General features: G+C 40.2%; 2 protein-coding genes across 8 annotated transcripts in view; one reads left to right on the plus strand and one right to left on the minus strand.

Annotated features, from left to right (window-relative positions):
* Positions 1–467: 467 nt before the first annotated feature.
* ppp1r3aa (protein phosphatase 1, regulatory subunit 3Aa) lies at positions 468–10,851 on the minus strand. Of its 3 annotated transcripts, XM_042402898.1 has the most exons (7): positions 9,980–10,851; positions 8,131–8,245; positions 6,157–6,997; positions 5,122–5,180; positions 4,922–5,019; positions 2,603–3,983; positions 468–2,512 (listed from the first exon to the last, which is right to left on the minus strand). In XM_042402898.1, exons 1-7 carry the CDS (start codon positions 10,049–10,051, stop codon positions 909–911), a joined length of 4,170 nt encoding a protein of 1,389 aa, XP_042258832.1. In that variant the 5' UTR covers positions 10,052–10,851; the 3' UTR covers positions 468–908. The 3 variants fall into 3 exon arrangements, with proteins under 3 accessions (XP_042258832.1, XP_042258833.1, XP_042258834.1); XM_042402899.1 differs by lacking the exon at positions 9,980–10,851 and having other exon boundaries at positions 8,131–8,266; XM_042402900.1 differs by lacking the exon at positions 9,980–10,851 and having other exon boundaries at positions 6,157–7,079; positions 8,131–8,203.
* A 104-nt stretch (positions 10,852–10,955) lies between these two features.
* Positions 10,956–14,382, plus strand: part of foxp2 (forkhead box P2) — a 103,880-nt gene continuing 100,453 nt past the window's right edge. For 2 of the 5 annotated variants that reach the window (XM_042402902.1, XM_042402904.1), the window contains exon 1: positions 10,956–11,705. The gene's annotated coding sequence lies outside the window, so the exon portion shown is untranslated. Of the gene's footprint in view, positions 11,706–12,970; positions 13,107–14,382 lie in introns of all 5 variants that reach the window. The other 3 variants (XM_042402905.1, XM_042402907.1, XM_042402903.1) reach the window with 2 other exon arrangements.

Genomic DNA, 14,382 nt, shown 5'->3' on the forward strand with positions numbered 1-14,382 from the left:
ATAATATAATATTTCTGCTGGTGAATATACGTAGATGCCAAAAATGGAGAATAGCAAATAGGACCCAACAATTATTTCCTTTCTTTTCTGTTGATTTTATTTCTTGTTCATGGGCTCAATATCTAGTACAATAAAAACCATTGCACGGAAAGAATACAAAATTTGGGATGTGTCTTTGTAATAGACCAAATAAATGTTTAAATTGTTTCTTTTGTTGTATGAATTTCTTTTATTCAAGAAAAGCAAGGAAAGAGAAATCTTTCAAATCTCCAATGCCCCAATATTGCAAACAACCTTCATCTACATGAATCAAACACATAGTCACTTTGTTCCATTTTGTAAAGTACTATTGGGCCCATAAAACACAGCAAATATACACACATCATACACATACACGTTTACACTCAATCTGCATCAACTCAGATATTCAACAAATGTTCACAAATTGAATTAAATTTTACTGTATAATTTCCGAAATTAAATTCAAGATTATTTGGAATTGTTTTTTCATACATTCTTCTTCTTTTCCCCCTTGTGAGTCACTGTATGATCTATTTACTGTGACAAGGGGTTGCAAGTAGACATTGCTTGGTTTTAAGGGGTTACAAGCCAAAAAAAAAAAAAAAAAAAAAAAAAGGTTGGGAACCACTGCACTAATTCACTTTGAGTTGGAAAAACAAACAACCAAACATAAAACCACACAACCAAACACACACGTTACAAGTGCTGTATGTTGCATTCTGTTGTATTGCACCTATCTTTCTTGCTTCTAATCGTCTTCCCCATGGTCTCACAGTTTGAATATAAAATACGAAGACGTCACCATTGATTTGACAGTGATGTACTGATGTTTAAAAATACCACACACAGCACCCTTGAACACCCTTCCTTCTCTCAGAACTCTCAATTTATCCCACCTTGTTCATTGTCCCTCTGTGTCTCTTACACTTATAAAACCACCAGCACAATGAAGATATGTAGAGTGCAAAGAATGCTGGGAAATCGCACAGCAAAACAATGACGAAGAATCCAGCGACTAAAAGGGAGCAAATAAGAACTCTGGTGATGTGACTAAGGATGTATAATATACTCCACCATAAGAGACCATCGGACTCTTTTAATTTCTTAGAGGAGGGACTCGAATGTTCGGGAGATGGGTGGCCTGATTGATTAAAACTCTCCCTGTGGGCTAATACGCAGTCTTCTATTTGGCTACCTGTCTCCTGACGGGTGACTGATCTTTCCTTTATTTGAGTGTGGTTTCCCTGATCCTTTGGAGAGCTGAGAGTTTGGGCTGATTCAGTCGATGACTGCTTTCTCTGAGCAGCTAAAGTGGGTTTGAGATCTTGACTGAGATGAGCACTTGAATCTGAATCTATCTGTAATTTAGAGAGAAAGTGAGTTTGTTCTGTTTGGGCGAGTGACTGCCCTGTTTCTGTTGGTGAGAATTCATTGCTCCTTTTGGTTAAAGTTTGCTCAAGGCCTTGATAGAGGTTTAAATTAGGATCTGTTGGTAATTCTGTCAAGGAGAATACACCTGAATCAAAAGTCTCATTGTAGTCTTCGTCTGAAAGAAGATGGCAATCATGCGTAATATCTAGTATATCTGTCAGCCTTCCCCCCACTCTCTTAGCAATATTTGTGCCTCTATTAGAGGCCTGCACATTGCCTCTCTGACCGAACACATCCTCCCAAATCCCACTGACCAAATCTTCTCCAAATCTGTCTATGAACATCTCCTCTAATCCCGATTCTATCACTTCAAGTGCTACAGTATTTTCTGCCGTAATAGGGTCTTTTGTTCCCTCTGACAATTTTTTATATTCAACATGTGGAGAGCTCTCAACTTCTGCTGACAACTCTTGTTCTTTCACTTCAGCTGGTGCATTCTCACTCTCCCCCTGAGGGTTCTCCATGTTTCCCATCAACTCCTCCACTGCTTCTATTTCCAGCTTTCCAATACTCACCCTCTCAGCTCTATCTCTCTGACTCATATCTTCCTCTATTCTTTTTAATGTTTCAGGTTGGTGTTGAAGCTCTGTTGAAGTGTCTTTCTTCCCAATGTTCTCTTTCACTGTAACTTCTCTTGTGCTTATTTCACTGCCTACATCCTCTTCTTGACCCTTCATATGTTCCTGTGAATGAGTCCATCCAGTTTCTAACACCTCCATTGGGTTTGGGTTGCATTTATCTGTTGGAGAAGGTCTGAATGTATCATGGTCATTTTGGAGGACCTGTTTCTCTTGAATTATTCCACTACAGCTCAAGCTTATGCCTTCATCTGTCTGATTTGAGACTGATACATGTTCATCTGTTTCAGGCTTCAGTGCACCATTCTTCTCTGTTTGTGTTTGTGTTGGGTCCTCCGCCTCCTCTTTCTGAAAGCCCAACTCTGCTTCTGCTTCCTCATCTAATAGCCGGATCACTTCTGCTTCTCCGATTAGTGTCTTTGTCTTTTCGCTTGTTGTACAATCAGAAGTTTCCACCTCTTTCTGTCCAAATCCGTCCACGTCTCTGTTATTTGATGCTACGTCTTCATTCTCTGATTCATCCAATTCTGATTCACTTTCCATTATTTGGCTTTGCCTGATGTTTTTCTGACATGTTTGGTTTAGATTGAATTCATCTGCATGTGACTGTGCAGGTCTTATTTCATTTTCATCTTTGTCATTCTGCTTTAATGCGTTTTCCCTGTTTTGGTTCGGCTTGAATTCCTCGCACTGCTTTTCATCTGCATACCCCTGGGAGATTTCACACTCTGGCCTAAATATTTCTTCTTCTGTAGATACTTTATTTTCCGTGCAGTTCGTTGTGATCCCTTCCTCTGCTCCTTGTCTGGACACGGAGAAGACAAACCTCTCCCAATCCTTTGTCCCCTGACTGATTGTCTCGCTAAATGCCATCGCATTGTGTGCTGTACCTGTAACCTCCCCTTCCCTGCTGTATGAAAGACCCTCATCCAGCCTTGCTCCCTGTGAGATCCTATCACCAGCGGTGGCATTCTGAGACTCTGGCATTGCTGTCATGTCTGTTGTTTCCGACTCCCCTGAGCTTGTTACTAAGTCAGCCGTGTGCGGCATGGAGGGCTCATTTCCTCCTATTCCTCCTGCTTCTCCTATTATTCCTTCTCTTTCTCGCTCCCAGATCACAAGCTCGTGACACTCAGTTGAACTGTCAACAGAGCCCTCGGACACGGGCGTTGCCCCTATGAAGCTAAATTCCTGCAGAGTGTCTGTTACGGAGTTCGTCTGTGACCTTTGGGATGCATCTTGTGTCACTGTGTTGTCATCTCTTGGGCTACCGACACATGCCTCTGCTGGCTGTTGGTCTTCGGCGTTTAAGGCGACATTAGCCAGCAATGTCTCACGAGTGTCTGACAGCAGCTGACATGCAGCTGAGGTGGGTGCTTGTAAGATGGTGGGTATATCTGTGCCCACCTGAAATTCATGCTCCTGACTGCTTGCTCCATATTGGGTTTGGGGCTCTTTATCGTTTGGTGGAGACACCGACGCTGCCGTCTGAAGCCACTCTGACTCTGGAACACCAGAATGGTCCTTGCAGCTCGGCCCATTAAGAAATGCCTGCCATACATCGCACACGGAGGTTTCTTTATTAGTGGTATTATCTGTGCCATTGTGAAAGGTCTCCCATATATCATTAACAGAAGGTGTATCTTTCATATGTTCCTCGGAAGCTTTCGACATTTTATCTCTTCCAGTCCAAATATCATCTACGTCAGCAGTCCCCCACTGCTGTGGTTTATCATTGTTCCAATCCAATGTAAGCAGAGGAATCTGATGGTAGGTGAGTACCTGCAGACTCTCATTGGATGGTTTCTTTTGGCGTGTCTCGAGAGAGCTGGCAGCGTCATCCCACGTGCTTGGCATAGGTTTTGGCTTTGGTACTTGCTGCCTCCTCTGGGAGAAGAAGTCCTGCACACGTGCCAAACGTGCCGCTCTGTGCCGGCTTTTTACGCTATCCACCTGTCAAAAAGGCCAAAGGTCAAAAGTCAAGCCAAGAATTTATGTTTGAACTACTTGAACTATAACCAGAGGCCACTAGCACAGTGATTTGTTATTCTTTAAGGTCAACATTCATTTTAAATCCTTGTACTGGCTTTACGTCGAAAAATATTTGTGATAGAAATAGAGATGTATCTCTCTATGAAAGCCCATTCATCGAGTGTCCTTTGATATCTAACATTACATGATGACAAACGATGATGCAATGCACTGCAATACCACAGTAACCTCAGCACGTGAGCCTACTTTTGTTTACATCATCAACTTTTCTGCACATTCACAAGCAGGCTACATGCACGTTTATTATTAATAGTCTGCACGAGTGATTTCAGACATGTTCTCAGGTGTCAGGCCAGCTGACTTTCCATATCCTTCTAGGACTTTTTATTGGTACAATATAACATGACAAAAAGATATAGGACAATTGGATAGCTTTAAAACATACAGACATTAGGACCTTAAGACAAGACAGTACAACAATTTACATTGAACTGGGAGGTTGAGTTTGGCTAGTGTTTGTGACGTGACATGTAGGATTAGGTGAGGTATGTTTGTAAGAGGGACGGCTAATGAGTAATGACAAAGAAAAGAGGGAAAGACACAAGGTAGGAAGAATAATAAATAACAAGAATGAGAAGTAATAATAATGATGAAAATGGAGAATGTGGGCGATTTTATTCTTGTAGGGTTGTAAATTGACCATGCAAGGCCCTTGGCCAGCATGCCCAGAGGGGTGGGTTTATATCTGCAGTTTACATCAGCAGCTATCGACAAATAAAAATGGCGTATTGACTGAGAGTTGTTTTGTGGCAAGCTTTACTTCTGGGTGATGTTGGTGTTTTCTGCTTTTCAGACTTTAAGTACAGTCTGTGCCTCCAAAAATAATAAATGCACCTCACCAAAGGTTTGTGTTCTTCATGGTATAATAATGATTGTATCTCTGCACTGTCCACTGTCTTTCTGTCAGCTTCCTCTGCTTCATGTGCGGCCTGAACTTCTGCAAAATGAAGAGACTCAGATTTACAAACCCAAGGGTCAAAGTTGGCTCACACTCATACACACACTCAAGCACACATATACAAACACAAAGTCTACACACCTGCAGCAACTGTTGCTGTGTTAATGATCTCCCTGGTCTTTTCCTCTGCACTTCCCCTCCTGTGGTTCAAAATAAAATGGTAATAACATTACATACAGTAAGCTAATATTTTAGAATGATACTGCAGTTTTATGTGTTTTTTCAAGGGTGTAAATGAGTGGTGATGTGTGAAATAGTAAAACCCTCATTGTCACCCTCTTTCCACACATTCAAATGTCTTATAATGTCTTAAGGCTTCTGATTTTCAGAGCTTCATGAAATGGTATAATAAAGAAGTTAGAGACATCCTCAAGACTTGTATAATGTTTTTCTGTTTTACATCTCCCCTGTGCTACACCCACACCAGTACTGGCCCTACTATGATTACAATACACAGTAATAGGTTTGCACAAGATAGATGCAATCCCTGTTTCCATGCAGACAGCATATATCTGTGCTATGACTTTGAAATATGCTTGCTATATTATCACATTTTCATATACAAACATAATAAGGAACTATTTTTCCTAAGGCAGAAAAAAAGGGATTTTGTGGATTGGTGTCAAAGAGGATAAAATATGAATATCTGTCTCCCATTGCCTCAGTGAGACGTCATGGAAACCTGGACAGACACCTGACCTTAAATGGGCAATATGTGTTCTACAGTCCAAACATGCATTACTGAAAAGTTATATAACAGCTTTCTGTAAACACACTATGGCCCAGCCAGCAAGCAATGCTAGCTTGTACTTCCACCTAATGAGAATCACTGTTTAAATAGACACTCTGTGTCAAATGTCAGATTTTCCTCACAGAATCAATTTCAGTTATTTGGGGCCTTTGCTTTCATGCTTGATCTCTGTAATCAAGCACAAACAAGAAGTAAAAAGCGACACTAAGAACATGTAAAATATTTATTTTCATGAAGAGTTTCCAGTGATAGATTTGAATAACTTCCCTTTCTGATTATGACATCTATTGTTGACGTTCAAGGGTGATGTGCAGTGACTCAGCGGTGGCATGTTTAAAAAAAGATTCAGCATCAGATTCTCTCACCTGTTAGCTTTGAGACAGCTCCTCTTGCCCTTGTGGCCGGTACTCTCCTCTTGCACTTGAGGCCCCTGTCCCTTCTGGTGGCAGAACAGCACATAGTTCATTTCTTTGTTATTAGCCCAAAAAGTGCCCACCGATGTGTCATAACGCAGGCAAAACTCCATTCTGGTCCCCTGTTTCTCAAAGGGAGGAACCAGAGTATACATGAAGGTAAACTTGTCCGTTTTCATATCGCTTGATCCAGGCACATACTCTGCCATCAGGTCAAAGTAGGTGTTCCAGCGATCCAGGGTGATCCGGGCATAAACAGACTTACTATAGCAGAGGTTGACCACCCTGACGGTGCCACGGAGTGTGGTGGTTCCTGGGAGAAGCTCAATGCTCTCCAGCTCGACCATTTGTGCCTGAAGACTCTGATCCAGCTCCTCTGGGGATGAGGGGACTGTAAACAGACGGGACATGTAGATCTCCTCCAACGGATGGGTCGCCTCCCTCTCAGTGGGCTCGCTGACCTCTGACTCTGTCACATCAACATTGTCAAACTCCTTGACTGACACCAGGTTGAGGCCAAATGCATCAGCGAATGACACCTTCCTCCGGACGACAGGCGGGGGCTCTCGTTCAGAGTCCTCATCTGTTTCCTCGTCTGTGGTGGAGCCCGTGGGAGTGGAGGCCTCCATTCCTCCCTCTTCCTGTTCCATCCGCCTGTCTTCTTCAAAGGGCTGAATATACAAAGCCTCCATAATGTGCAAGGGTCTGAGAGGCAGCTGTCTGCCCGTCCTACCGTCTGTCTGGCTTGGAGGGTGGCATAGACCAGAGTGCCCCCAGCCTGGCTGCAGTGATACTGAAGAAGGGAGAGCAGGGAGAGGACGTGACTTGACAGATGGAGTTCGGTTACAGCTGAACATTGTGAGTCTGAGCCAGGCCTATTAATAGGACACATATAACCAGACCAGAGCAGACCAGTTATCCCCTCAGTTATCCTCTCACAATATGTTTGCTACTTACAAAATAAATAAATGAAAATATCGCTTATTTAATGCCCTTTAAAGTCCACATTTGACATGTATTGACAGGAGGTCTGTATTTTGTCAGCTCAGATTTGAAGAAACTTTCCAAAAACCAAACTAAAAGTATGTTTTAAATTCACTGTCCTTTTGACATTGTACAAAACACAATAGTGAAATGGTTGCCAAGGTATTTGTATGATACAGTATCTTCTGGCCTGTGGTAAATTTGGTGGTCTGATGATAAAAGAAACTGTCATGTAAGTTGTTATTGAACAATTATGCATGTATTTGTGCAGATATCTTTGTCTGTTGTGTTGCTAATGTGCTTTTCTTCTCCATTGTATATCATTTTATTACCCTATCTGTCCTACGATCATATATATACAGCTTGACAGCTTCTAGCTCAACGAACATGAAGCCTCTTTTGACATTAGCAGAAGCAGACACTAAATACCAATGCCTAACATTCATTAGCATGGAGTATTTGCTGTATTTATTGTCACTTTAAAAGAAATCAAGAGAACATACAATTGCAATCATGGAGCGATTCTAACAGATGTTGGTCATGCACTTCACTGAAAAATGTCCTTTATGCATTGGCATAGATTTATAAATAGCTTTGATTTATTTAAAGGGATATTTCAGCAATTGTGTATTGCACTTGCATAAACTGAAGGAGACAGATCAAACATGTGACTGACTTTTGCATAGATAGACAGACTTCAGAAAGCTACCTCCTGAACCACAGAAGACATGATACACAGACTGAGTGATACCCCTCGTGATGGGTAAACTGATCCTCATGTGGCAAATAAGTGGAGTGCCCCTTTAAGGTTTGCATTTCACTTAAAATGCAAATTGCTCAAAATTAAACTGCCTGTTTAAAGAGTTACTGTACCTACTTTGCAGTAAAAAGACCATCATTTGTCATAGTTATTGATGTAAGACTGCAATCAATAAGCTTCACCTTCTTGATCTTTTGAAAGCAAACCAGTTAACTGGTCTGGGGGTCCACAGTTCAAGCACTTGTGTGGGTCAGTGTCTCCTTTATTGAAGCGTCCCACCTGATGCTGACCTCTGACCTCCATGTGGAGATTTCAAGAAAAAAAAGAGAATTTTCTGTTGAGATACAACAAATAATATATCAGATTATCATTAGTTCCATTACTGTGCTTGAAAAGTGTCTGTGTTAAGAAAGCACCAGCGTTTGGATTGTGTATCTACAGATCCTGTCGTATCATTGCCATTAGAGGCAGCCTTAATTGTTTAGGTTCACTGCATCTTACAACAGAAGAATGAAGATTATTCTGTTCTCTGCTTTATTGGCAGACTGAGCTCTGTATGTGTTAGTGTGTGTGTGTGTGTGTGTGTGTGTATGTGTGTGTGAGTGTGTGTGTGTATTTTTTTGTGTGCAGTGGTCTCAGATAGGAAGTTTAATTCATCTAATCCTTGAAATGCAGTGTAACAATACCCCCAAGTCCAGTAAATCTTGTAAATAGACTTCAGTGCTGGTTATACAATCCTTCACAGGTAGGTGAGTGGGTTTTTGTCCTTCAAAGGACCCTTTGTTCTGAAGTTCTGAAGCCAAATAGGTTCTCTTTTGACTTTTAATTGCAGTTTTGGTCTTTAAATAGTATCAGATGTTATCATTTGCAGCTTTTGTAAAAGCAGACATATGAATGTTACACTCATTAATATTACAGACTGGATGTCCTATTCACATAAAGATACATTCAATATCCTTAAAAGTGTTAGTTCACTCATATCTGTAAAGGAAGTGGACAAAATATCAGGAACAACTTACACAAGAACAATCTGCTGATGAAAAAAAAAGACCACAGAACTGCACTTCTCTAAAAGTCTCAACAAAAATGTGTTTGCTGCTGTTATTTCATCTACCCTTTAAAAACACAGGACAGCTTGTACATCCAATGTATATCAGTAGATGGCACTATGTGATCAGAGCAAAATGCACATCAGAGTAGCCTGCACCTCAGCCAAATACATTTGCATTATTTGTTTGCATTTCATATGTGATAATGAAGTGTGGATGTAATGTACAATAAAATAATTTAATATAAAGTGGGAAAGGAAATAATAAAACTTTATGAGGATAATTTACAGTCTATTGTCTTACATATTTTGGACAGACTCTTATTAAGTTGACCAGTAGGTGGCAGCAAACCACCACAATTCAATGATACCTGTTTTCCCTTCCTGTCCTCATTACTTCCCAGATGCTGTTTCCTTCTACTTCTATTTGATCCAATTTTTAATAGCAATTAGGTTTTCTAACACAAACAAAAACATAAACATCTAATAGATGCATACCATTGCATGTGTGGCAATATGATCTGCGTCTTTTTCTCATATTTCCAAATGGAACAATGCTTGTGTTTTTTCAATCACATTATAGGAATGTGAATTTTTCTCTAAAGGTAGGCCTATTTTACTACTTTTTGGACATATGGCAATGGTGCAGGATCATCCGTGTCTGTCCGCCAATCTGAGGAAGTAGTTTCACAAGCAGATGAAAAAGAATAATATATAAAGAAATATTGGGTGTTTAATGTTTTTAGTGGCTATAAAAAATTGCTGCTTTATTAACACATTTTAAATTGACACTCATATATCAATACGAGCAGGCTACAAGCAGTGTTAACTACATTTCAAAAAAAGCAAATACATTTACACCTGAATAAACCACATTTCTCACAATCAGTGATTCATAATATAAATAATACATAAAGCATACAATTCTAAAATGTTTGCAGTAAAGACAATGGGACAAGAAGATCAATTGTTGTGTTTCTTACATTTTTCAAAACTTGTCCTCCACCCTTTCTTTCTGTTTTTCCTCCCCAATTGATAATAATCTGGTCATTCATTTCTTGACTGTCTTTGCGGTTGGAGGAAAAAAAAGAAGAAGAAAAGAAAGAAGACAGAGACGAGAGAGAATCATTCTAACTACTGACTGCTCAATGTAGAAATGCCTTCAGATCTACTCTTAAATGATTTAATAGGCCGAATTACATCTGAAGGTATGACAGAATGAGTAAAAAAAAAATCCTCAGTCAAACAGTTCATCTTGTCTTCTTTTTGTAATGAAGTACTAATTTGGCAGTGATTTTATTTGATAAAATTTAGAGCAGGTTATGTTTATTCCAAACATGTTAACATTAAAATATGTAATTGTGTGTTTCTATAACATTAACAACAATAATGTGCACACACTTCCAGATGATCATAAGTGTGTTTTCTCTGCAAACTAGTAATTTAATGAGGTGCATGTAAAATGTATTTTAAATTTAATACGTATTTAAAATGTAAACTATACCTCAACCTGCCATAATTTATACTGAACGTGCAGGTTACACTCTGGTTTGAAGGATGCTGAAGCTATTTTCTATTTTTTGTTTTTCCTGGTGATGATATTTACACCATTACACAAATTTTATCTTAATTGTGCATCGATATAATTCCCCTGCGTTAATTTCTACAACAATGATTACGTATTTCCTTTATGCACAAGAGCAATTGGGAGTCTTATGATAGGATTTTTGAGCGACGCAGTTTACTACACAGATCAAAGGATAAAAAAAGATGAAAATGATAATAATAATGTTTTTGATGTCGGTGGCTGAATGGAGTGCTATCACAGACAAAGTAGAGGTTATTGTTGAAATATTAGGTTAAAGGAACATTATGGGAATGTATAGGTTATTGATCCCCCCCCCCTCCCTCCCCCCCATATGGTTCCCACTTGCAGATATCTTTGCAGTAATGCTACTTCTGGGCGGGCTCCATTAAATGAACCCTAAAGTTTCTCAGATGCAGCAACGGACGCACTTATCTTTTGGTTGGAGAGACCTTCCCATCACTGCAACCCAACAACAACAATGTGCGATTATCTTCGAAGCGCCCTTGTAAAAGACGCCTTACCGTCCGACGTGAGCGGCCGCTAATATTGTAGTAGCACACGTTTGAAAAAGAGGAAACAAACTTTAAAAAAAAAAAGAAAAAAAAAACTTTTTGTTTACATAGCAGGTGGCCCTGACGTCACACGGGGTCGCAGTACGCCCAAAAATAACAACACACACCTCCGCGCACAAGCAAGTGCCTCCCCTGGGGGGGGATTTCTAGTCCCAAATATACTTGCTAGCTGGGATACAGCTTGATGTGTGTTTGAATCGTAACGAAAAAAAAAAAAAAACAAGCCGCTTCTTCCTCGCATTGCGCGTCATTCAAACAGGACTCAGTGTACTGCTTTTCCCTCTGTTGCATTAGTAATAACAGCGGCGTTGACGGGAGACAGCAGGAGAGAGTGTGTGTGTGTGTGTGTGTCTCCGACAGCGGTGCCCAGCGGAGGAATATTTGAGCTTTTTTATTTACTCTGCAGCTTGTTGTTCATTTTCTCTGCGTTATGGTGAACTTGGACAGTCACGTGTGAAGATCTCTGCAAGTACAGAGGACGGCGACTTCTCACCTGGTGTGTCCCTTTGACTTTTACCGTGAGGGAAATATACCTGCCATTTTTTTGTGGTAAGTTTTTCTGCCCAAGAGCTTATTTCTCTCTGCACTGTTTGACTTTTTTTTTTTTTTTTACTTCTCTGTCCACTGCACTTGAATTAGGAAGTGGACCGCGGGGCACAAGTTTGTCCTGTGTTACCGAGCGCTTTGCAACTTGCCTCGCGACGTTATTATTTACACGTAGCGCGCGGGGCTTTCTGTGCTTTTTAATTACCGAGCAGCTGTCAACAGAATTCACATTATTCGCCTTTTTAATGTTAGGACCTTCAGAAAGATGTCCAGGCTTTGGTTTGTCTGAACGCTGAACTCCGAAAAGCTGACTTATTGTCTCATATGTGGACATTGCTTTAACGCTTCACTCAGTTTATGCAAATGTCGCCAAAAAACGTTTTTTTCTCATTTGCCACTAAGTCCTAAATGACATATATCAAAACAATTTTTTTAAAACGTTGTCTGTTCGGATATGTGTAGAAAACGGCAATAATGAAAACTGTTAAGATTTGCTTTACGTGTATTCAACATTTAATGCCAATTTACAGCCTATATCTGCGTTAATGTTAACTACAAAAAACTATTTTAAACTATTAAGTGCTTGCTGTAATTTCTTAGTTATTGTTATATTGCACTTATTGCCAGAAAAAAAGAAGTAAACGGAATTAATTAAATGTACTATACAACGTGCCATATGCATATAATTAAATCTATATGGCAGCTTATTAAGCTTATTTATTAAATAGGAGAAGATTCCTATACTATTAAAGAAAAAATCTTCAAAATGATTTTCTGTTGTTATCACCTGCAGCACACAGGGGTTGCATATAGTTTTAAAATGCCCCCACCCCCCACCCCCCCTCATCAATGCTTTTTAAACACCACTGTCACAGTTTCTTAAGCTCAAGCCTGTGCACTAAAAAACTACAATACAATTAGATTTAAAGGCTGTTTATAATTATCAATGCTTTATCAGCATGATCAGTATCTGCATGATCAATGTCTGTCATTATCAGCAGTCAACACCTTACCGTGGTTGCTTGCTCCATTTTTATATTCCATCATTTTTTCGAGGTCCAGAAACAGTGATGCTGGTAGCATATTAATTTTCATGATGATAGACCTGAAATTCCAACTAATTAAACTAAACGTTAAAAGCTCATAAAATCATCAGCTGAGTCCCTCTATTACACTCCCTGTGTCTTGCCACTGTTCTCTTGCAATCACAGTGGCCCAAAAATTAATAGATGTAACTTTTTTTTTTTTTTTTTTTTTTTTTGGTAAAGGAAGGATAACAAGGTAGTGGGAGCTGCTGAACTCTTCGGGCCTGTCCTCTGATCAGCTTTCACCCCTGGATTAGCTGGATCGACCCTCCTTGTTCAAGCCGCAGGGTGCACAGGTGTTCCCTCCTCAGTTATGCAGGTGTGGGCCAGTTCCCCCCTCACTCAGCAGCTCTCACTCTTCAAAGGCCAGGCGGCAATAAATGCCCCTTGTGAAATATGTCAGCGACAGTGCACAATCAGCCCCTTTGTTGGAGTGCCCCTGTAATCATTTCTTAAAGCATGTTTAAAACAGTCCGTACTCTCTTGTTTACTCGTTGTTGGGGAGGTGTGTGCGGTAAGTAAGGTCACTTGATTTTGTAAAACAGGATGCATTTTTTTCCCTGAGGCAACGGGAGGGATGGAGAGACTTGCCATTAGTCTTCCTCCAAGACTGACCGTTGTTGGGAGCAGTGCACTTATTACCCCGACTCTCCCCATTCTGCGTCCATTTTTTGATTGCTGCATTTATCATCAGGCGGTCGTGCTCTACATTATGGTAATAGGAAAATGAATGTCCTCCACAGGATTAATGTGTGTACCCTGTCATACGTTTCAATCATTTATCAAAATTAAGATTCAGCTTTCAGCTCAATGAACACTGGTTGATGCATGATTTTATCTTAGATATGGAAATTGTTGCTTCCAGCTGAGCTGAAGTAGAAAATGCTTTGCAATTTATTTGCCATTCTGTGGGTCCTACGTGAACTTTGTGTGCATTTGGTGTGAAAGCAGAAACTGTTGAATCTGACAATGGGGGCTAGGTGCAAGATGACTAAGTGTGAATTTAGAATAGGTCCGGAGAGTGGTTTTTTAAGCATAGATTACATCAATTCTGTTTTGAGTCAGACTACTTTTGAGGCGATGAAACACTTGCTCACTTTTGGATTAGCTTTTGAATTGCACCATCACCCATCCCCCAACACCTCTGTAATGAAACTGACTGCTCGCTCAACCCTTGAGGTGTTGCTGCATTTGGGGGAGAAACGGGTAAAAAAAAATCACAGGAGTGGTGCACCAGCTTTACTTTTCTAAACATCTCGCTGAGCCCATGCATGTAACCTACTCAGTGTGTTTTATATATACAGCTAACTCGGTCCTGTTACTAAGCTTAAAGGCAATTAAATGGCAAATGTTCAGGTTTTATCCTTGTTAACTTCATAGAAATGTTTCCATGACAACCTCCATGCAAGTTAAAGCAACCAGAAGTGATCAAGTCCTTTTTTTTTTTTTTCTCCTCCTCCCCTTCTCCCCTCCTCCCTCCCACTTCGGTTCCCTCCCCCCAGTAAGAATGGAATTTGTGTTGACAGTTTTGGCCTTTAATGGCACTTTTGTGCCGCGCAAAAGTATTTGTTTACCAGGATCATATGCTGCAAGCT

This window comes from Thunnus maccoyii, chromosome 23 (genome assembly GCF_910596095.1).
Source record: "Thunnus maccoyii chromosome 23, fThuMac1.1, whole genome shotgun sequence".
Classification (NCBI taxonomy): domain Eukaryota; kingdom Metazoa; phylum Chordata; class Actinopteri; order Scombriformes; family Scombridae; genus Thunnus; species Thunnus maccoyii.